The following is a 25292-nucleotide window of genomic DNA, read 5'->3' as shown; positions in this document are numbered from 1 at the left end:
TAGAACTGAAACAAGAACAAGATTTAAATCAAATTCACCATCAAGCATTCATATATTGTCACTAAGCTGTTTTCCCATAGACCTAGAATCGGAAAAAGCCATAGGGGCAGATTTTATAAATCTGCGCACACACGTACTTTTGTTCGCGCACCAGGCGGGATTTCAATAGATACGCGCGAAGCCGCGTGTATCCATTAAAATCCGGGGTCGGCGCGCGCAAGGCTGCCCCCATTCCCTCCGAGGCCGCTCCGAAATCGGAGCGGCCTCGGAGGGAACTTTCCTTCGCCCTCCCCCCACCTTCTCCTCCCTTCCCCTACCTAACCCACCCCCCGGCCCTATCTAAACCCCCTCACCTCTATCACGAAAGTTACGCCTGCTTCGAGCAGGCGTAACTTTGCACGCACCAGGCCGGCTGCCGCACTCCATGTCCCGGCCCGGGGGCTGGTCTGGAGGCTGTGGCCACGCCCCCAGAACACCCCTGGGCCGAAACCACGCCTGCGGCGCCGCCCCCGGATGACGCGCTGAACGCGTCACGCCCCCTCGACACGCCCCCCGATGACGCACGGATCGCGACACGCCCCCGAAACGCCGCCCCCCCCCAGGAAAGCCCCGGGACTTACGCGCGTCCCGGGGCTTTGCGCGCGCCGGAAGCCTATGCAACATAGGCTCGGCGCGCACAGGGGGTGTTTGGGCCAGGTTTTCGGGGGGTACGCGCGTATCCCTTTGAAAATCTGGCCCTAAATGAATCAGGCCCAAAATATTCTTGTAAAAAATGATTTAAATTAAATTTAAATGGAAAAGAAACTGATATAAACACATAATATCATGGCACAACTGTGATTATAAAACACTTCAAATGAGCTTTTCAAAGACAAAAATGCAGAGAACCTGACTTGTATGGATTTCAACTCTAAATATTTTTATCCAGGGTAAATCAATTTGAAAAATGTTACCCTTTGTCCTCAGGATTTATTGGAGAGCATAAAGCTGGGCAAAACAATTTCAGGGCAGCTCCAAAAGGTTTCAAATAGGATTTCTTCATCTCAGCTTTCTCTTGCCTCCCTTTATGCTTCTAAATAAACCCTGTGAATGAAAGATGTGCTTTTATTTTTTTTTTTCAAAATGATTGACCTTTTATGAAGACTTTTATAGTTGACTTATGTGTGTCAGGTATCCTCAATTTCTAAGTGTGGGGAAAGGGGTTCATAATGACATCACCTTTGCCACACTTCTTTAAAATCAGTGTTTGCAACAGATTTTACATAGAGTGGTTCATTGATTGTTGACAGTGATGCACTGATGGGAAATTTGATTTCACCCTTCTACAGGATTCTAGGTATATATTTAATTCTGAAAAGTGTTTTCAGTTTTTTTTTCCTTCTTGCTGCTGTGCCAATAATTCATGGTAGATTTCTGGCAGCCTTTGTAGCCATCCTGTTTTTTTTTTTCTTAGCATTTTAACATAAGACAACTTGAGTGCTCCTTTAAACTACTGTAATGGAGAGCTGTAGGACTCCTTTCCTGCTGAGAAAAGATTTTATTTTTAAAACCTTAGTTGGCCTTAGAAAGGTCTTATTTTTATCATCTACCTACAGCGTAGGACCATTGTTGCTGTGTTCTGAATCATCCTTGTGATCACTTACCTAGTCTATCACTGAGCTCTAAAGAGAAATGGTTCTACATACCATCTCCTTGTTCGTTAAGTGTCTCTTATTTGTTATTGCATCACTAGCATAACACTTGAAGCAGAAGACAATATTGCATTGTGGATTTTACTAGGGATGTGCAGAGGGACGCCATATGTTGCATTCGCGATTCGGATTCGTCGGGGAGCAAATACGTTGCATTCGGCCATATGGCACCCCGATGCGTTAATACGGCGATTTCTATTCGTGTCCCAGCTAAAATTAAAATTAACTACAACCCCCCCATCCTCCTGACCCCCCCAAGACTTACCAAAACTCCCTGGTGGTCCAGCGGGGAGTCCGGGAGCCATCCCCTGCACTCTCACACCCTCTGTGCCGGTTTCATCATGGAGCCGATAGCCTTTGTCACAGGGGCTACCGGTGCCATTGGTCAGCCCCTGTCACATGGTCATCGGCGCCATCTTGTGCTCCTACCATGTGACAGGGGCTGACCAATGGCACCGGTAGCCCCTGTGACATAGTATGGGCAAAGGCTATCGGCGCCATTTTGAGTACTGGCAGCAGATCACCTTTGCCCTCACTATGTCACAGGGGCCGACCGTCGGTACTTACCAAAACCAGGGAGTTTTGGTAAGTCTTGGGGGGGTTCAGGAGGGTGGGGGGTTTGTTTAAATTTTTATTTAGGTGGCCGTATAATTCGGCGAAGATTCGTGTATTCGTGGGGAATCGCGATACGTTTCGCTTCCCCACAAACACTACGAATAGTGCAATATATGTTGCGGATCGCCAATACGGCGAAAACGAATGCACACCCCTAGTTTTTACTCTATAATGATGGTATCATTAAAAAATAACTTTAGCCTCCAAACTTGTTATAAGAGGACTGAAGATGCTGCTGTACAGTCCTCTGTATATATACTATGCAAACTATACTACATGTAAAAGAGGACACGCAGTATTACTGTTGGTGTCAATATCTAACTGAGAATTTTTGAAGTAGCCTATTGGAGGTGAGAAGATAGCATATTAATGAATTGAAAGAATGAAAGGAAAGCCTTTTTTTTTTTCTCATACCATTCCTTTGGCCAACATGTTGAGATTCCTTCTGTTTTGCATGCCTTTTGTCCCCTTTCACTATATATGCTGAATGTTCAGAATTGCTTATATAGCTTATATGTATTATATTAATATAAATGCATATGTAAATGTAATTTTTCATGAATGGATGTGGGGCGGGAGGAGGGAGCATAAAATTGAATTCTCTTCCTGGGATCTAGTAGAGCAGCCAACGTCAGACATGCTTGTTAAAACACTCTATCAAAGTTTCTCTGCTTAGCCTCTTATTACTATCTTGTCTTGAGTCCTTTTTTTTTAATGACATCTATTATCAGATTGAAATGGCGATTGAGACGCTGCAAAAGTCTGACGGTCTATCCACTCACAGGAGCTCTCTTCTCAACAGCCATGTAAGTTGCCTCTTCATGTAAGCTTTATCTCTTGTTTGTTCTGCATGCTTAGCCTGCTTCTGACTGCTTGTATCTTTGCTTTTTGTTGGATATATATGTTTGTATCTGTATATATTTACTGAGCAGTTTCTGTCCCAACACTGTTGATACCATCCTCTGTACCTATATTCCCAGCGACTGTGATGCTATAGGCTAAGGCAGAATGTATCTATCTTAAGTTCTGCACTAGTTAAGCAGACCTTTTTCAGGCGTAAAGATTCATACCAATGTATTGTTATACAGCTATAGGAACAATCAAATAATCCGACCTAACAAATCAACAATGTGCATGGCCTAAGTCAGATAGATTAAACTTTGATGCTTTAGAGCCAAACACTGACCACAGTTTTAAGATATTCACAATGAATGTTCATCAAATCTGTTTGTATACCTTTGGTCTGAGAACCCAATGAAGAAAGATATATTGGTTATCCTGAAATCCTAAGTGGTTCTCAAGGGCCAGCATTGCAGTCTCCCTGGATTAAACCATTTCAAGCATGAGCTTGGACACACTGTATTCATTTAATTTATCAGCAGTATAATCAGATCAGTACATCCCCTCGGTTTCTTTAACTATGTTAACAATGATAGTCTGTTTGAGGAGGCTTTTGAACATGACGGTCACAGTCTATAATGTGCTATTCTTCATTTTTTTTTTTTTATCTGTGGAGCAGTATGTTTATGATTGCAGTGTTGAAACATCAATTCTTTTAAAGTTAGACTTGTAGCTTATTGTTGCTGTTCTGTGTTTTGTTAATTTTTTTTGTATTTTAAATGGTTTATTTTGCCTCCCCTTGTATCACTTTGAAAAGTTATTAAACTATTGCAATTCATAAAAGAGAACTTTAAGGTGTGCATTGTTGCAATGTATTAGAATAAGATTTTTGTAAGTATGGTGATGAAACTGAACCTAAATCTTTGAAAGCCCAAATTTGGAAGCTTCAGTGTGTAAAATATATAAATATATATATAAATTTGCCTTCACTGATAGAGCTTCCTGAAATATTCCTGCAAGATCAAGCTCTCTTTCTGGTACAAACTGATATCTTGTTGCATATATATATTTTGTTTTAAAACTTCCTTGTAATGCTTTAAAGTTTGTTAGAGCAAGCATGGTGCTGTCTAGAAAAGTCATGCGACTTACGCAAAGTAAGCTGTATTCTTTTACTATAAAACTAGACCGTAGAAAGTACATTTTCATAATCGTTCACATAATTTGTTACATATTGAAGTTATATCTTGCATGTGGTGTGGGTGGAGATTGTTGCCGCCTTCTATTGATTGAAAACCAAGCAGCTTTTTCTGCGGTCTGCTTCATAACAGAAGACGGCTACAGAGTTTGATTGATAACATTCTTGAAAAGAAATCAATAAAAGCAAGAAGTTAAATGTGATAGTTACGTTAATTGGAGTATTCATAATACATTTTTTTAAAATAATAATGCATTTAGGGACAGATAAATATGTTCTTCTTAGGATATAGATCTTACTGGAGAAAATTATTTTCCAAGAAGGCACACCTCAGTATTTGAATAAAGATGATTTGTAGCTGAATTTCTTTTAAGTGAAGTCTACTACATAAAGTATACCACAGGAGTGCATAATCAAGTGAATTAGGTATGTTGATGAAAAGATCTGAAGAGAAACCCCTAGGTATGTACAGACTATTTCGTATAAACTGATGTCACTTGAATCTTGTATGTTACTAGCTAAGCTAAAAATAAGATAAAAAGTACTAGTCTGAGATATAAAGATATTTGTAAATTTGACTAGAATTTTATTATCATTCTGGCTTTGTTGGATTTCCAGTGGAAATTTTTCATAGACAGAGTATTTTTATTTTTCCTTATTTTTTTTCTTTTTTAACATTACTAGATCATTCTTCTTTTCTAACGAGCTGAAAAAGGAAGCCTGTGGAACCTGTTTAGAATGTACAGTTGTTGCAAAGTCATCCCTAAAATACAGAGTTTTTAAACGGCATTAATTTTGGTGTGAAGTATCTATTTTAGGGCAAACACTTCTGTATTGCAGAGGAAAGGCAAGCTTTCCTTCCTAGATATTAGAAAAAGGCTCGGTGTTTCTAGTTTATTGGCTTTTTTTTTAACATTTTAGGTTTATATGTATAGAAGAAACGATAGAATTCATCATGTCTGTTTTGCAAAATTCACTGGGGTAATTATTTAAAAAATATATATCCCACCAGGCAGTATACAACATAACATTAGATAATCAATTTAAAAAAAACCCAAAAAAGAACATACTTTCTTCCAAACAGAACAAATACTGAATAAAGATTACAAGCCTGCAGGCGGAGATACCATACAGGCTACAGGAAAGCTTGCTGAAACAAATGGGATTTTAATTGTTTTTCAAATTCTTTTAAATCTGTCATAAGATATTGTTTTTGAGGCAGTGAGTTCCATATTATTGGGCTTCCTAGTTTCGGTCAAACGTGTGGGACCTGGAGATGTCACATCCATCAAGCCATGTTGCGAAGACCTTGGAACTCTGGAGGGATTGTAAATCCACAGCATGGAATATGCCCATGGGAAAGAGTGAAGGGCAAGCAATATATGATCTATATCTTTAATTCTGTGTGGACCAGTTAGGTTATTGTTGTGATACAAGTACCTGTACTCCACTTTAAGAGAATATCTAGTTACACTTGTAAGAAAAGCTTTTTAAAAAGAAGGCTGTATATTCACCTACACCCAGCTGCATTACTTTTGACTTGAAGGAATGGAAAGAGTTCACTATACAGAATTCCATTCCAAAGTATTAATTTTTGTTTTCAAACTGGAAACATTTATATTTGTGGTTTCCAAATCTATTCAGTTTCATTCTTATCTCTTCCTATATTATATTGTACAACGGTCGCCACCATTTGAAATTCTTTGGAATCTGCCTTCTAAAAGAGACTCCCTGTGTGGAGTTAGTTACTGTTGACCAGTGACCAGTAGACTTTGAGGAACTTTGCTTTTATCTTTTATTAACTCACCTGTCAAGGTGCATTTTATCAAGCACGCTTCTTGCAGTTGCTGTGTGTACGTGTGTGTGTCCGTCTATCTCTCCATCCAGACAAATTGATCAGGTGAGTATGGATACATGGTGATTCCTGGATAGACAATGGCAAAAGGAGGGCAAGGAGACAATCCATAGAAGTGACAGCAGAAAAGGACCAAATGGTCTATCCAGACTGCTCATCAAGCTTATGGCAGCACCAGCCATGCCATACAGGTCTTCCCCTTAAAGGTATCATCAGGGGGTGGCATCTGCCTTGCAAGTTACCCCCCATACTTATTTTCCCAAACCATTAAAGTCAGGGCCCTTGTTGGTTTCTGTCTGAGTCCAATTCCCCTTTATCTCTTGCCATTGAAGCAGAGAGCAATGGCCCTTTATCTCTTGCTGTTGAAGCAGAGAACAATGTTGGAGTTATATCACAAGCATAAGGCTTAATTGGTTAAGGGTAGTAACAGCTGCATCAGCAAGTTACCCCCATGCTTATTTGTTTTCCCAGACCTCAAAAATTAATGTCCTTGTTGGCTGCTGTCTGTAATTAATTCTCTTTTTCTTCTTTTCTCTCTGCCATTAAAGCAGAGAACAATAATGAGTTGTATCAACAGTATGAAGGCTTGTTGGTTAAGGGTAGTGACCGCCACACCAGCAAGTTTAACCCTAAGTGCTCTTTTCCTCGTTTCCATCCTCTAGCCTTTAGGGATCCACAGTGTTTTTCCCATGCCCCTTTGTCATCTTTCACCGTTTTTGTCTTCACCAGTTCCTCTGGAAGGGCATTCCAGGCATCCACCACCCTCTCCATGAAGAAATATTTCCTGACATTGGTTCTGAGTCTTTCTTCCTGGAGTTTTATTTCATGACCCCTAGTTTTACTGATTTCTTTCCAATGGAGAATGTTTGTCAAATGTGCATCATTAAAACCTTTCAGATATCTGAGGTTCTGTATCATATCTCCCCTGCACCTCCTCTCCTCCAGGGTATACATGTTTAGGTCCTTCACCCTCTCCTCATAAGTCATTTGATGGAGACACCCCCCCCCCCCCCAACACCATTTTTTGTCGCCCTTATCTGGACCGCCTCCTTCCTATCTATTTCCCTTTTGTGATATGGTCTCCAGAACTGAACACAATACTCCAGGTGAGGCCTCACCAAGAACCTGTACAAGGGAATTATCACTTCCTTTTTCTTACTTGTTATTCTCACAGGACAAGCAGGATGGTTGTCCTCACAAATGGGTGACATCGAGGATGGAGCCCAACCACGGAAAACTTCTGTCAAAGTTTCAGGAACTTTGACTGGCCCCTACTGGGCATGCCCAGCACGGCACTAACCCTGCAGCCAGCAGGGGTCTCCCTTCAGTCTTCTTTTTTCCGCGCAGCAGTAGCCACGCGGTCAAAGAGCTCTTAACCACAATCCTGACAGGAATTCTTCAATTAAATTTCTGAAGAAAATTTGCCCCTCAGGGGGTCTCCCTTCTTCAAATTTTTCACTCCGCGGAACTTCGGTAAGTTTTTGCCGTCGTTTGGTCGACTACCGTCGAGTTTGGCCCTCGAGACCCGTTGGCAGTCGACAGTCCCGCGGCTAAATTTTTGGCCTATGGCCATGGCGTCTGGATTCCGTCGGTGTCCGGATTGTACCCGAACTATGTCAATCACAGACCCACATAGAGTCTGTGTTTTGTGCTTAGGAAGCGAGCATGATGTCCTGACTTGCACCAAATGTGCCCTAATGACACCAAAAGGTCGCAAAGCCAGAATGGAGAAGATGGGACTCCTTTTCCATGCTCGTACCCCAACGCCATAGATTGCATCGACGTCATCGGAACTGGCACCGTCGAAGTCTCATCATCATCGACAGCCCTCCAGTGACCGTCCGCCATCGACGACTTCACGGCCATCGACTCCTGTCCCTTCCCCTGATCATCGAGGGGATCGGAAGGAGAAACATCGCCATCGACGTCATAAGTCTCGGCCCGTCGAGGAACCGATGTCATCGACCTCCGCACTGTCCGAGCCTCCGCCAAAGAAGTCTCGACCAGAAGTGGCACCGTCCACTCCTGTCTTGCAAGACACCGAGGCAACCCTCACCCCTCCGGGGTTTGGGAGCCGCGATTCCACCGGTGACGGTGGTCCCTCCGGCTCAGCCTCAGCCTCCCTCTCCCGTCGAGCCGGGTCTCGTTACCCCAGGTCTCCGGGCAGAACTGGACCGGCTGGTCCAGGAGGCCATTGACAAGGCGATACTACGGTTCCAGACTCCTCCGGCACCGACTCCGGCACCGAGAGTGGAACCGGTTACCGATCTGATTCCAGCAGCACTGGCACCGCTGCTTGCCCGGATGAAAGCGCTTATGAATGCCCTTCCACCGGCAATACCCGGATCACCGACAGCCTTCTCATCAGGTGGAGAAACACCGTACCGAATTCCCCCTTCGGGGGTAGTTCTATCGGTGCCTTGTCGTCCCTCGCCACTGATACATTCCTCGGGGGCGATACGCACATCAGCTCCACCGAGGATTCCGATGCCGACACCGATTCCCTCGATGCCGACACCGGTTGCTTCGATGCCGGCACCGGCACCGATGACGGCACCGATTCCATCGAGGACATTCTCGATGCCCCCGGTGATTCCTTCCAATTTCTCAGAGCCTCAACCGGGGCCTTCAGGTATTCAGCCCCCTCATGGTCCTACAGGTCAGCATCCTGATCCTTATGACACCTGGGGTGATGATACCTCTACTGACACCGATGATTTGCCTTCACCACCCTCTCCTGCGGGGAGTAGAAAGCGTTCTCCCCCTGAGGACCTCTCTTTCATAAATTTTGTGAAGGAAATGTCGGAGTTGGTCCCTTTCCAACTTCAATCTGAACAAGATGACAGGCACCAGATGATGGAATTGCTCCAATTCCTGGATGCCCCTAAGGTCATCACCTCTATTCCAATTCATCAGGTTTTTCTAGACCATCTCAAAAAGAATTGGGAATCTCCTGGATCTATTGCTCCGGTAAACAAAAAAGCTGACTCTACCTATCTCGTACAGTCAGCACCTGGCTTTCAGAAACCACAATTGGACCATCATTCTGTTGTGGTAGAATCAGCTCAAAAGAAAGCTAAACGACTAAAGCCACATTCTTCCATACCTCCTACTAAGGAAAATAAATTCCTAGATAGTATAGGTAGAAAGGTGTACCAAGGAGCCATGCTGATCTCTAGAATAGCTTCTTATCAGCTGTATATGACTCAATATAATAGGGTCATCCTAAAACAGATGCAGGAGTACTCAGATGCCTTACCAGAACAGTTCCAACCACAGCTTCAATCCCTACTAAATAAAGGATTTGAAGCTGGGAAGCATGAAATAAGAACGGCTTATGACATCTTTGATGCTTCCACTAGACTTTCTGCTACGGCCATCTCTGCCAGACGCTGGGTTTGGCTCAAGTCATCTGACCTTCGTCCAGAAGTTCAGGACAGGCTCTCTGACTTGCCCTGTCTAGGGGATAATTTGTTTGGTGAGCAGATTCAGCAAATTGTTGCTGAACTAAAGGATCATCATGAGACACTTAAACAGCTCTCATCCATTCCTCCTGACTTGCCTTCTAAACAGCCGTTTAGGAAGGACTCCAAAAAGTCTTTCTTCCGGCCACGGAAGTATTATCCCCCACTAGCCAAGGCTAGGCCTGCGAGGTCTTACCATAAAACTCAACCTCGCCAGTCTCGTAAACAAAAGCCCTCAGCAGCTCCACAACCTGGCCCTGCGGCGGGTTTTTGACTCTCACTTAGAGAGCACTTGCCAAACCCCTCTTCCAGCCATACCAGTAGGAGGTCGGCTGTGCCACTTTCCAGAAAGGTGGCATCATATCACCACAGATCAGTGGGTGATAGCGATAATTGCACAGGGTTACCATCTCAACTTCCGACTCCCTTCCGACTCCCCACCCTCTCCCTTCCGACTCCCCACCCCTGCAGGCGTGGAGACTCACCGATCACTCTGTTCTTTTAGAGCAGGAAGTTTCTCTTCTCCTACAGTCAAACGCTATAGAACCCATTCCTCCCTTGCAACAAGGACTAGGGTTCTACTCCAGGTACTTCCTGATCCCAAAAAAGTCAGGGGGACTTTGTCTGATCCTGGACCTACGGGCCCTCAACAAGTACCTTCACAAGGAGAAGTTCAAGATGGTAACCCTGGGCTCGCTTCTCCCTCTGCTGCAAAGAGGGGATTGGCTATGCTCTCTAGACCTGAAAGACGCATATACCCACATTGCGATCACGCAATCTCATTGCAAATACCTGCGTTTTCTAGTAGGCCGAAATCACTACCAATATCGAGTGCTACCTTTCGGCCTGGCATCCGCACCACGAGTTTTCACCAAATGCCTCGTGGTAGTTGCAGCTTTTCTGAGGAAGGCAGGTGTCCACGTCTACCCCTATCTGGACGATTGGTTAATCAGGGCCCCAACCCAGCAGATTGCTCGGTCCTCCCTGACCCTAACAATTCAAACTTTGCTTTCTCTAGGGTTTCTTGTCAATTACAACAAATTCTACTTAGTCCCATCTCAGACCTTATCCTTCATTGGGGCAGACTTGGACACCTTACAGGCAAAAGCCTTCCTTCCTCATCAACGGATTCAAACCCTTGTGTCCCTAGCTCGCCAGCTGCAGTCTCAACACACAGCAACAGCTCGCCAATTCCTCGTTCTACTGGGACACATGGCCTCCTCAGTTCATGTGACTCCCAGGGCCCGTTTAGCCATGAGAGTCACGCAATGGACTCTGAGATTACAATGGACACAAGCTGTTCAGCCTCTGTCCTCCATTGTTCGCATCACAGATGCGCTCCATCTGTCTCTTGCCTGGTGGACAAATCAATCCAACCTCCTACAGGGCTTGCCTTTTCTTCCACCAGATCCCCAGGTAATCCTCACCACCGACGCTTCCAACATCGGTTGGGGAGCCCATGTAAACAATCTACAAACTCAAGGATTCTGGTCACTAGAGGAAGCCAAACACCAGATAAATTTCCTGGAGCTGCGAGCAATTCGCTATGCTCTCAGGACTTTTCAGGATTGCCTATCGAACCACGCAATCTTAATTCAGACGGACAACCAGGTGGCCATGTGGTACATAAACAAGCAGGGAGGCACAGGCTCCTTCCTTCTGTGTCAGGAAGCTGCGCAGATTTGGGCAGAAGCCCTCTCCCACTCCATGTACCTCAGGGCCACCTACCTGCCGGGAGTAGACAATGTATTGGCAGACCAGCTGAGCCATGTCTTCCAACCACACGAGTGGTCACTCAATCCCTTGGTAGCGACCTCTCTGTTTCACAAATGGGGTTATCCCCACATAGACCTCTTTGCGTCCCCTCAGAACCACAAAGTAGACAATTACTGCTCTCTCATTCGGAGCCAGCACTCTCGGCCGAGGGATGCATTCTCCCTCACGTGGACAACCGGTCTATCTATGCATTCCCTCCACTTCCTCTTCTGTCGAAGACTCTCGTGAAGCTGCGTCAGGACAGGGGAACTATGATCCTGATAGCACAGCACTGGCCACGCCAAGTGTGGTTTCCCATACTCCAGGATCTCTCCATCCGCAGGCACATTCCTCTGGGAAAGGACCCGCATCTGATCACTCAAAACGACGGATGCCTCCTCCATCCCAACCTCCAAGCCTTGTCCCTGACGGCATGGATGTTGAAAGGTTAGTCCTTCAGCCATTTAACCTTTCAGATTCAGCTTCTCGTGTCCTGATCGCTTCACGAAAGCCTTCCACAAGAAAATCTTATTCCTACAAATGGAAAAGGTATACATCATGGTGCACTTCTCAGTCCCTTGATCCCCTTTCCTGTCCAATCTCTAAATTCTTGGACTATCTCTGGCATCTATCAGAATCAGGTCTAAAGACCTCTTCCATTAGAATGCATGTCAGTGCGGTAGCCGCCTTCCATAAAGGTATCGGGGGTGTCCCTATTTCAGTACAACCCCTTGTTACACGTTTTCTTAAAGGATTGCTCCATTTGAAGCCACCTTTACGTCCTCCGGCCCCATCTTGGGACCTTAACCTGGTTCTTGGTCGCCTTATGAAACCACCTTTCGAACCTCTTTACTCCTGTGACTTTCGAACCTCTTTACTCCTGTGACTTAAAATATCTCACATGGAAAGTATTATTCCTTTTGGCTATCACTTCAGCTCGCAGGGTTAGTGAATTACAGGCCCTAGTTACCTATCCGCCTTACACTAAACTCCTGCAGGACTGGGCGGTACTCCGCACTCACCCTAAATTTTTACCTAAGGTAGTTTCGGAGTTTCATATTAATCAATCCATCGTACTACCTATCTTCTTTCCCAGGCCCCACTCCAACTCCGGGGAACAGACTCTGCATACCCTAGACTGTAAACGGGCTCTAGCATTCTATCTAGACCGTACAGTTGCCCACAGGAAGAGCACTCAATTATTCGTCTCTTTCCATCCTAACAAGTTAGGGCAACCTGTGGGTAAGCAGGCTCTTTCTTCCTGGTTGGCGGATTGCATCTCCTTCTGCTATCAGCAAGCTGGCATTCCTTTTCAAGACCGTGTTAAAGCACACTCTGTGAGGGCCATGGCGACTTCAGTAGCACACCTTCGATCGGTGCCGCTTCCTGACATCTGCAAGGCTGCAACCTGGAGTTCCCTCCATACATTTGCAGCCCACTATTGTTTGGACAAAGCTGGAAGACAAGATTCCATCTTCGGCCAATCTGTCTTGCGTAACCTTTTTCCAACATGATGTACCAACACCCTTCCACCTTCCCGGTAGGGTGCGGATGCCCTCTCCCAAATTCCACCCCAGTTGTTGTGCCTGTTGCACGCCGTTGGGTACATTTGGTGCATGTTCGGACATCCTCAGCTCGGTACTCACCCATTTGTGAGGACAACCATCCTGCTTGTCCTGTGAGAAAGCAAATGTTGCTTACCTGATGTAACAGGTGTTCTCACAGGACAGCAGGATGTTAGTCCTCACGAAACCCGCCCGCCACCCCGCGGTGTTGGGTTCGTTTTATTTTTCGGCACTGCCTGTAGCTTTGAAACAAGACTGAAGGGAGACCCCTGCTGGCTGCAGGGTTAGTGCCGTGCTGGGCATGCCCAGTAGGGGCCAGTCAAAGTTCCTGAAACTTTGACAGAAGTTTTCCGTGGTTGGGCTCCATCCTCGATGTCACCCATTTGTGAGGACTAACATCCTGCTGTCCTGTGAGAACACCTGTTACATCAGGTAAGCAACATTTGCTTTCCTCTCTCTATGCAGCCCAGCAGTCTTCTGGCTTTAGCTATCATTTTGTCACATTGTTTTGCCGTCTTCAGACCACTAGACACTATCACCGCAAGGTCCCTCTCTTGCTCCATGCACAACAGCCCTCCCCCCCCCCCCATCCCATCACATACAGCTCTTTTGGATTACCACCCCAGATGCATGACTCTGCACTTCTTGGCATTAAATCCCAGCTGTCATATCTTTAACCACCATTCAAGCTTCTTTAAATCATTTCTCGTTCTCTCCACTCCTTCCAGCATGTCCACTCTGTTGCAGATCTTAGTATCATCCACAAAAAGACAAACTTTATCTTCTATCTTTTCCTCGATGTCGCTCACAAAGATGTTGAACAGAACCAGTCCCAACACTGATCCTTGCGGCACTATGCTTAATACCATTCTCTCTTTAGAATAGGTTCCATTTACTATCACACACTGTCTTCTATCCATCAACCAGTTTGTAATCCATGCCACCACCTTGGCGCTCACTCCCAAACTTCTTATTTTATTCACAAGCCTCCTATGTGGGACCGTATCAAAAGCTTTGCTGAAATCCAAGTAGATCACTTCGAATGCTCTTCCTCGATCCAATTCTTTAGTCACCCAATCAAAAAAATCAGATTTGTCAGACAGGATCTTCCCCTGGTGAATCCATGCTACCTGGGCTCCAGCAATCCTCCTGATTGTAGATAGGTCACTATCCTTTCCTTTAGCAGAGTCTCCATTACTTTTCCCACCACCAAGGTGAGGCTAACCGGCCTATAGTTTCCAGCCTCTTCTCTGCTCCCACTTTTGTGAAGCAGAACCACCACCGCTCTTCTCTAGTCACTTGGCACCACTCCAGTTTCCAGGGATCTATTGAACAGGTCTTGTAGTGGACCTGCTAGCACATCTCTGAGCTCCCTCAATATCCCGGGATGTATCTCATCAGGCCCCATTGCTTTATCTGCTTTTCCTAGCTCTTCCCATACATTCTCTTCTATAAACGGAGTTTCATCTACTCCAGCCTCCTCCAGTGTCTTGTTAACTAAGAACGGTCCTTCTCCAGGGTCTTCTTTAGTGAACACAGAACTGAAGTATTTGTTTAATATTTATGCCTTTTTTTTTGTCTCACTCCACACATTGATCCTTGTCACCTTTCAATTTCACTATATCACTTTGGAGCTTTCTCCTTTCTCTGATGTATCTGAAAAATGTTTTGTCCCCTCTCTTTACCTCTTTGGCAATCCTTTCTTCCTCCTGACTTTTTGTCTCTTTGTCTCCCTCAGCTTCACCAGATATTCTTCACTGTGTTCCTCTTTTTGGGATTCTTTATAGTTCTTGAACGCTGTTCATTTTACTTTTATTTTATCAGCCACTTCCTTTGATAACCAGATAGGTTTCTTACTTCTCTTGCTTTTGTTTACATTTCTAACATATAGATTAGTTGCCTTAGTAACTGCTCCTTTTAGTTTGGCCCACTGTTGTCCACCTCATTCATTTTGTCCCAGTCTTCTGGTTCTACCTCCAGGTACTTTCCCATTTCAACAAAGTCTGTATTTTTGAAGTTCAAAACTCAGGTCTTTGTGTGACTTATCCCTATCCAATTTGCAATATCAAACCATACCGTTTGATCACTGGTATTGAGGTGGCCACACACCCGGACATTAGAGACATTATCCCCATTAGTAAGCACTAAGTTGAGTATAGCTCCATCCCTCATGGGTTCCATTACCATTTGTTTGAACAGAGCCCCTTACAGGGCATCCACTATCCCTCTACTTCTGTTAGATTCCTCAGAAGGGATACTCCAGTCTAGGTCCAGCAGATTAAAATATCCAAGAATCAACATTTCTCCCTTTTTTCCCACTTTTTGGATGTATTCAATCAGATCTCTGTCTAGTTCTTCCATTTGAGTTGGAGACTTGTAAACCACTCCAGTAAAAATGGATGCATCAGCATCCTTTTTTTTAGGACAGCCTATTAATGCTTCTTTTCTACCCTATCTTCCTTGCAGTTCATTCCTTGGATATTGTTTATGACATAAAGAGCTGCTACTCCCCCTTTTCTGTCCTTCCTTAACAAGATATAGCCTGGTATGGCCATATCCCAGTCATGAGAATCCATGAACCATGTCTCCGTAATAGCAACAATGTCCAAATCTGCCTCCACCATTAGAGCATGCAGGACTGGGATTTTATTCCCCAGACTATGAGCATTTGTGCTCATAGCTTTCCAGCTTTTGTCGTTCAGGTTACTGCTTTTCCAGGACTTGTTTTGTGCTTTATTCAGCTGACTTTTGTTATCCCCTGCACCCATTTCCTGTGGCTAACCCATGCTAGGCTGGGTTGAGAGCAGAGCTGATAACCACCAAGGAGGCCTGACCTGTGTATCCCATGGCACTATGCGGCCACTTCACGTTTCCCTCTCCTACCATCACCCTATGGAGATTTCCTGGGTGGCAGTGGTGTTGGCTGTGTCAGGTCCCATGGGGCCAAAATACACCTAATTAACACAGTAGTGTTCACTTCCCAAACTTGTTTTCATTGAGATTTTGAATTCTCTCATCCCTGTGTGTTTTTTCTTATTTCCCTTGATAATAATACTGTTGACAATAATGAATGGGAAGGAACATTTTAAGGTTGCTGCATTCATTTTCTCCTGTTAAAGCCAATGTCCCTTGCCATTTTAATTGTAAGTAGCATAATGCCAAATGGCATGCTACAACTGAACTCAAGACCGAATGATTCCATTATACACTGAATTGCAAAATAGCTTTCTCACAGGACAAGCAGGATAGTAGTCCTCACATATGGGTGACATCACAGGATGGAGCCCTGTACGGAAAAACTTTCTGTCAAAGTTTCTACAAAGCTTTGACTGACACTGGCACACTGAGTGCACTGAGCATGCTCAGCCTGCAATTATTCCTGTGAGCCACAGGTGTCTCCCTCAGTCTTCTTTTTTCCGCTCTGCAGGAAGCATAGCAGTTAGGAGCTCTGTGAGAAATTCTAATACTTTTTCCACAGGGAAACACTTAAACTTTTACTTCACTAACCCTTTTCCCTGCACGGGTCTCCCTTCGCGTACGTTTATTCGACACTCGGTGAGTACTATGCTTTGTTTTTTCGGTCAGTTCCTGTCACCTTTCTGGCCTGCCAACCGACTGCGGCCTTCCCTCTCCCTATGTTTTCAGTTAGCCAGACATGGCCTGCGAGTGTCCCTCTGTGACACTCTGCCTGGTTATTAGCACTAGTGGGACAGGGACTTCCACGGTTTCCGTTGCCGCCAGGGCCCCTGCTGATTCAGGTCCTTTGATTCCTTGGGACCCTCGCGCAGTCAATGCCCCATCGTTACTGTTGGTACCCCCTTCAGACCGTCCTGGATTCTTAGATGCCATCGGTACCCCTCCCCCCGCGGTACACTGATGCCATCGGTCCCTGCATCATTGCTATCAGTGCCATCCATGTATTTCATCCATGGCACTGATTTTTCCTTGGGTTTCATCGTTGCCATCATTGCCCGGATGGATGCCATCGACGTACACCTTGTCTCGTCAGTGCCATCCATGCCCGGGTCAATGCCACTGTTGCCCGGGGCACTTCCATCGATGCCAGGATCATTTCCATCGATGCCATCCTTTATTTTATTGATGCCATCGATGCCCAAGACATTTCCATTGATGCCCAGGTTCATTCCATCGATGGGCATCGATGCCAGGTTCATTCCATTGATGGGCATCAATGCCAGGTCCATTCCATCGATGCCATCCATGCCAAAGTGAATTCTATCCATGCCAGTGTCAATTCCATCGATGACATCTATGCCAACATCGATTCCATCGGTGCCCATGTTAGTGCCATCAATGCCCATGTCAGTGGCATCGATGAAATGGACGCCATTGGTGCCAGAGTCGATCCAATCAATACCGTTGATGCCCGTGGCCATGCTGTCAATGCCCATGGCCATGCCACCGATGCCGTCAGCGCCCGCCTCCATACATCGATGCCCTCGATGCCCACGTCGTTTCCATCTGTGTCTTCGACGTTCCTATCGATGTGGTCATCGACTGTCGATGCCGGTATCATTTTTCCGATGCCAATGATGTTTTTTTGATTATTCAATGCCACATCGTTCCCATAGATACGCCGATGCCGTCAGTGCTTCCGTCACTGTCATCATTGCTCTGGCCGAGTCATCGACGTTTTTTCATATATATTTTTGACGATACCCTCGAGGCCGCTGAGGCCGCCATCGACACCGTCAATACCGACATAGCACCGCCACGTAATGCCCTCGCCTGAACACAGTGCTCCATGCCTTGGGTTCTTATTAAAGCCCCGTATTAGCCTACAACACTACATAGTGCCAGGAGCAGTGCAGGCATGCTGACAGTCCGTCATCAGTCACCATCCAAGACAGCGAGGGCATCCATCTCGGCGCTGGGAAAAGACCGGGCCGAGCACCATGGCATGCATCGTCACCGACACGGTGACCATCCACCACCGACGCCATTCAACACATTGGTGCTATCCTTCTCGATGCTGGACAATGCTCGGGCCGAGCAACATCACCACTGCATCGACACTGTACCGCACAGTATTGGCAGTCCTTGGTGCTCCAGAAACACCGGAATGAGTTCCGAAGAATTCTTCACTGGTGTCACGAGACATTGAGCCGCTGCGACGAGGGCAGGGTTCATGAGCTGTTAATCGGTTCCCCTATTCCCTAGGCGTGCCCCACCGACATCGGTGGGGGATTGTGGCCCTCCACAAAATATTACCATGGTAGCGCCAGCCACGCTCAGCCTGTCTCCTCTATACTTACGCCACCATACCAGGCATCAGAGTTGAGATGGGCGTCTACTCCCTCGATGACTCCTGAAATCCACGGAGCCAGCAATCTTCACCGGCTCGTCCTTCGGCGATCCACGTCGGATGGTAAGTACCTGCTTCTGCGGCATTCCCATTGAGATGTGTTCTCTAATTCGAGCCACATGGTTTGAAAAGTTCTAGGTCCTGTACCTTCCAAGAACTGTATTAGTGTCACATATCGCTATGCCAGCTATGTCAGCCACAATACCAAGAGAACCTCTCTATCATTTCTTTGGAATTGCATCAGGGCATCCTCCCTTCTTCAGCAACGAGGCTTTGTACTGATTAATGCTCTGGCTTCTGGTTCCTGCTTCAGAACTAAAGTTCCAGGTGCATTCGCTGATCTGCTAAACACGAGATCCAGCAAATACTACCTCAAGTGCAAGTCCACCTCGAAGCCTGACGACAAGTCTCGATGTCTCCTTGTATAGCACACAGAAATACGGGTAAGACTTTACCGCTCACGCTCCCGTGGGAGGTTACATGATATCCAGATTACATCAGCCCCTCCAGTTGGACACCTCCTGGTCTCCCAACTGACCGGATATCAGAGCGGCCACCCCACCTTGTACCAAAGTTCTTGGTACACTCCCCCAGACGCTACAAAGCACAGGGGGGGGGGGGTTGGGGAGTTTTAATTACACTATTCTTTCTTTCAACAGAAAGTAGTTACTCTCTGCCCATCCTGGACCTCAGAAATACCAACTTTCTTCAGAAGGCACAGGTAAAATGGTATCTCTTGTCACCATGCTTCCATATTGCAGTAAGTACATTACCTCTAATCTTTCTATGTGCTTCATGGTGAGTCAACAATATTACAATCCCAAGCTCTGCCTGTTGCACCAGCTTCGGCAACTGGGGTATTCATTGAATCACTATCAGTGACTGCTGTTTCTCTGCGGATTGCAATATCATTCATGCTTTTCCTTGCATGGACAGCTGCATAACCACAGTCAGTCCACGCAAGGAGCTCTAACTTCTTCATGACTCACTATACATTTACTAACTGCGATTACTGTCACTGCCATAAATCCCTTATACAACACTTCTGGACACCACAGTCACAATGACCTTCCTGTCCAGCAACCGTGCATATATTCTAATAAATTCCTATATGTCCCTGTGTGCATATTTCATAACCTCAGCCCCTCAATTCTTCATTGTCGGGCTATGGGGTTTTTTCACTATGCACTTTCTTCATAGATCCAAAACTGCTATGGGTTAGATTCAGTGAAATTCTATAATCAGTGGGTCTAAGCTGTTCAACCGCTTTCGTCCCTCATCTATATTGCAGATCTAGAACCAAAACCTAGTCTGATCCTGCTCATGCTCAGGGTTGTAAGTTTGACCTAAACATCTTCTCAACCCAATATGCGTCTATTCTGCTCCAGGCACAGTTTCACATAAACTTCCTGGACCTTGTAGCCATGAGTTATACCCTTATGCCTTCCAATACTGCCTCTGCAACAAATCTTTGTGCATGCAGACAGTCAGCATAGGGACAATGTGCCTTCCAACACACAAGCACACACAACCTCTTAGGTGTTCTGCAAGGAAGCTGCGCAGCTCTACCCTTGGCCCTTGCTCACTCTATGTATCCTCGGGCCACTTATCTAAGAGACTTACTGAACGCACTAACAGACCTTCTCCATATAGGTTCCATCCTCTCGAATGGTCTCGGACTACATGTGTGGCGTGAAAAATCTTTTAGCGCTGAGGTCAACTGAACTTGCCCTCTGCGTTCGCATCGAACCATACGGTGCACGGATTCTCCTCCCTACACATGTTTCCAATGCGTTCCCATAGACGCCTTTGTTCCATAAAGGCTCTATTATATGTGTCTCTTCCGCTGGCTCTCATAGCCAGCACTCTTCTAATACTGAAACGGGACGGGGTTCACTGTTCCACAGACCCACGTCTTCGCCGAGACCAGTATGCTTCCCATACTTCTTGATCTATCACTCCAGTAACCAATTCGCCTTCTCACCAGTCAGTCACAAATCATAGACTCACTGATGCTCTCAGGTACTGGTAGTGTCACAAAACCTTCCACACATAAATTCTACCAGTCAAAATGGCATGATTTACCACATGACGCATACAAAAGGGTATTACCCTTTTTCTTTTTTCTACACCACTCTCTTCTCTTGCTCCCTCGGATTCTGCTCCCCAGACATCCTCCACATAGGTACACCTCTGTTCCAGTTGGTGTATCGTTTGGGAGTGGGGATACCCGATTAACGGTAAACCCCTTCTGAGTCAGCTTACCATGGATTATCCACTGATCAAGCCGCCTCTATTTTCACTAGTCACGGAATGGAACCTATATTTCGTGCTTATAAGTCTCATACGTTCTCCGTTTGAGCCTTTCCATTCCTCTCATTTCACAGTTTGGCATGGGAAATTCTTTCCCTCATAAATGTCATTTCTGCCAATAGGGTCAGTGAGTTACACACCTTGTTACATACTCATTCGACCCTGCGTTCCTCCGTGACCGAATGGTTTTACGTTTTCAACTTCATATCCTTCTTAAGGTAGACGTTGCATCTTACCTTACTCAGAATATACTCTGCCCATTTTTCCCAACACCTCTCTTTCACCAAAGCGAGAGGGTTTTTCCACTCCTTGGACAGTAATAGTGCACTTGCATTCTATCTAGATCGCACTACACTCCATAGGAATTCCACCTAACTCTTTCCTTCTGTGGCAAGAGTCAAGCTGCGAGTTCCAGTGGGCAAACAGACCTATTCCTCCTAATTGACGGTCTGTATCTCTTTTCCTACTAACAAGCAAGCATTTCACTACAACACTGTGTGTAACCACACTCTGTTTCATCCGTCCCAGCCTCAATAGCTTCCCCTCGGCCACTGCTCCTTGTACATATTTATCAGGCTGCAACCTGGAGCTCTCTCCATACCTTCGCAACCCATTACTGCTTAGATACGACTAGCTGGCATGCTCCATGTTTGGCCAGTCCGTCTACTCTTATTCTTTTCGGTTTCACTACCCAACATCCTTCCATCAACCCGTTACGGGTTTCAGGATGCCCTCCTTACCATATTTCACCCTCGTCGTTGTGCCTTTTGCACATCTTTGGGTGCATTTGGTGCACTCCCGGGCATCCTCAGCTCGGTATTCACCCATATATGAGGACTACCAACCTGCTTGTCCTGTGAGAAAGCAAGTGTTGCTTACCTGTAACAGGTGTTCTCACAGGACAGCAGGATGTTAGTCCTCACGAAACCCACCCGCCACCCCGCGGAGTTGGGTCTGTATACATTTTACTTTTATTTTAGTTTTGCTTGCGCTTTTAGCTATAAGACAAGACTGAGGGAGACACCTGTGGTTCACAGGGATAATTGCAGGCTGAGCATACTCAGTGTGCCAGTGTCAGTCAAAGCTTTGTAGAAACTTTGACAGAAAAGTTTTCCATACAGGGCTCCATCCTGTGATGTCACCCATATGTGAGGACTAACATCCTGCTGTCCTGTGAGAACACCTGTTACAGGTAAGCAACATTTGCTTTTCTGCACTTTCCATATGCATGTTGGATTTGCTTCACCTACCTTAGTCTTAAAGAGCATGCAGTTTCAAGCTACTTTTCCTTTCCTATTTGTAATCTAGCAAATATTTACTTAATGCCTTTTTGGCTATTGTAATACAACCACTCTGCAGCTAAAACTCTTGTTTTATACTTGGCTTTGCCTTTACTTTGCTAATATTTGTTGCTGAAAATTGTAGAGGAAATAACATCTGTCAAAAACATATATGATTGGAAAACTGTGCCTATTAGGTTATAATTCATCTGAAAAGAAAATCAGTCTCAAACGTTTTATTTAATGATTAATTGGGACGTGTAGTTTTTATTAAACTGTATTACTGTCTGGGGAAACATGGAAGACTGAACCTTTAATCTATGCTAATAAACACAGATTAGACATAAAGGTTGGAAATATAGCTATCTTGGTTACTACCTTCTGATATGCTATTAGTTTTTATTGCTATTTATTCATACATAAATCCACATGTATCAACCCACTCTTAGATCAGAGTAAATCTTAAAGGTTCCAGTGGATTATTTTTTATAGACATTTTATCAAAACTGTCATTTGTGAGCTCAAGGAAGGGACTACTTTATATAACTATAATCTTGTTTTATAACATGTGTTGTTTATCATCTTTAAAGTATATTTTGACAAATTAATGTTTTGAGGATTTTTATTTTGGGGTCACAGTCTGAGCTGTTGTAGTTATTTTTATTGATGGTATAAACTGGTTAAAAAGCATCTCACAGATTCAGAGTAATATTGGAAAGGATATGTATTTGTAGGCTAATATGTGTGTGTATATATCTAGAGAGAGTGTGTGTGTGTGTGGCTGAGAAATATCTATTTTTGTGATTTGTCAAACAGATTTATATGACTGTCAAAATGATACAGTAAATCCTGCTTGGTATCAGATGACTAGATAACTACTTGAGGTCCTTTCAGCCTCTTTTCTCATATGTTTTTTTTTCTCTGTGAATTTGTTTGATGCACAGTTATGATATCATGAGACACTGACCAACAGAAAGGCACTTTTAACTGACTGTTGACATCACATTGTGCCCTAGCGTCACTGAAACAATTAAGCAAACATTTTAAAAAAATAACTAATACTTAAACATGTTGAACAGTCTAGAAGGGTGGGGGTAGGAGTGGGGTTGTTTCTGAGAATTTTATAAATGCAAAATATACAGTATATTCAGAGTATTCTCTAAATGATTTCATTGCACTTCGTAGTGTCTTATAGCCTACCTGGGTAGGTGTCAAATTCCTTTATTTTTATTTTTTTTTATAACTTATGTTTACTGGTTTTTCAGCATACCTCTGAACCAAAATAACAGCATTGGCAAACATTACGCCAGAAACTGCCACCCAAATGTGAACAAGTAATGAACATACTGATACATAACAAAGAGAAATTTGAACAAATCAGACTGCACTTTAGTTTAAAGTAAACTGTGCCTTCAGGTTACCCCTGAGCACCCCTCCCCCCCCCTATTCTTCCCCCTCCCCCAAACACAGATTAGTTACACATCATAATCTGTATAGGTAGTGTGTATGTGGTGACATTCAGCATATTTTTACAAGGCGCACAGAGTACATTATGCAATACTTAATAAACTGAAGTATCTGGACATTAACATTAAAACAGTCGAACCACTGGCAACATTAGCTCTGTGGGGTGATATCTAACATTTCACATCGTTAAGATGTCTTAGGCCTTAAATAACAATTGAACATATTCCAAGTAGACTGCATTTCTAGGAAGCATTTGTGTGAGACAAACTTTGCACTTAGATATTCCAGGGTGTACAGTTTTATAAGAAAGTGAAACCAGTGATCTAATTGTGGAGCCGAGTCAGAAACCCAATTGCATGGTATAACTTTTTTCCCTACCAAACTCGCTTTTTGTAAAAAGTGTAAAACAAACGTATCTACCCCTGTCCCTGTATTGGGTTCCATCCCAAAGAGCCAAAACATTGGGTCATCTGGCGGGGCAGTTTGGAGTATATGACTGCACTTGTCAGTAACCTGCTGCCAGAAAGTCTGCATCTGTGTACAGGACCAGAAGCTGTGATGGAAGGAGCTGGGACTAATCTGGCACTTGGCGCACTGCGGGGATGCCGTCAACCTGGCCTGATAGGCTTTGTCTGGGGACATGTAAAATTGTCTTAGGAATTTATATTGTAACTCCCTGTAGAGTACACTTTCTGACAGAGCGGGGATGTCTATAAAACATTGGGTAAATTCTTGCAAGGAGAGGGAGAACTCTGACCACTTTTGCCACCTGTGATATATTTCTAGTACATTCTCCCCCTCTAAAGCCCCTTGCAGGGCTTTTTGGAAATGTGCACTGGGTGGTTTTTGCGATGGGGAGCCCAGTACAATAGTGTGGAGGGTCTTGGATTGAGGAGTGTTTGTAAAAGACCTTTCAAGTGATTTGATAAAATGTTGTTGTAAGTAAGCAAAGAAGTCTAGGGAAGACAAGGAGTACTGTTGTTGCAATTCTGTGAAACTAAATATATGTGACCGGTGTTTTGTGAAAAACATTGGAATATAAACCCCACCCCCTTATCTCGCCATCTATAAAATATGGAGCGCATTTTGGCAGGTGGAAATAAGTCATTATCACATATGCTTAGCAGAGCCGATAATCTAGAAGGGAGTTTCAATATTTGACATAAATAAGACCAAGCCTGCTGGCTTGTAGTGACCAATATTTGAACAGCTAAAGCGGGCGACAGAGCTTCCTTGTTGGCCTGCAATAAATAGTTAAGTGACAGGAAATCCAACCATGCCACCAACTTTTGATATGGGCTGAAATGTGAGGTACCAGTGATGAAGTCTTGCATGTATTGTAAAGTACAGGCTGGGTTGTACAAGCGTAGGCTAGGGCAGTTCAACCCTCCCATAGAGAACAGTTGCATGAGAGTCTGTAGTGATATTCGGGCCTTCTTCCCATTCCATGGGAATCTCCGGAGCAGTTTCTCCACTTCCTTGCAATCTTTTTTAGTGAGCCATAATGGTAACATCTGGAGGACATACAGCCACTTGAGCAAGACCATCATTTTAAATAGCTGGATCCTACCTGAGAGGGATAAAGGGAGGCCCTGTCATTTTTTTAGAAGCTGAGACATAGATTGCAATAGCGGCCCTATGTTGGCTCTATAAAGGTATGATATCTTAGTGGGAATTCTTATGCCTAAGTATTTCATGTCCCTATCTACCCATTTTAAGGGAAAAGGACCCGGCCATGCCGGCCGCACCCAACTTCTTACATCTGAGGCCTCTGATTTGTCTTGATTTATGCGCAATACCGCAAATTTACCGTATTCCGTCTGCAGGTGGAGCAAAGGGGCTAATGAGGTTGTCGGACTGGTAAGAAAAATTAGAATGTCATCAGCAAAAGCAGCTACTTTAAACATGTGAGTGCCTTTTTGAAAG

General features: G+C 44.7%; 1 protein-coding gene across 3 annotated transcripts in view; it reads left to right on the top strand.

Annotated features, from left to right (window-relative positions):
• RFX3 (regulatory factor X3) overlaps window positions 1–25292 on the top strand; it is a 703712-nt gene that overhangs the window by 424532 nt on the left and 253888 nt on the right. For 2 of the 3 annotated variants that reach the window (XM_029613416.1, XM_029613406.1), the window contains exon 5: window positions 3038–3112. The exons of the other annotated variant lie outside the window; for it this stretch is intronic. In XM_029613416.1, coding sequence (XP_029469276.1) covers window positions 3038–3112 — 75 coding nt within the window. The remainder of the gene's footprint in view (window positions 1–3037; window positions 3113–25292) is intronic. 3 annotated transcript variants of the gene reach the window in all.

This window comes from Rhinatrema bivittatum, chromosome 1 (assembly GCF_901001135.1).
Source record: "Rhinatrema bivittatum chromosome 1, aRhiBiv1.1, whole genome shotgun sequence".
Taxonomy (NCBI): domain Eukaryota; kingdom Metazoa; phylum Chordata; class Amphibia; order Gymnophiona; family Rhinatrematidae; genus Rhinatrema; species Rhinatrema bivittatum.
The sequence above is the reverse complement of the archived record's forward strand: the minus strand, read 5'-3'. Positions and strand labels throughout refer to the sequence as shown.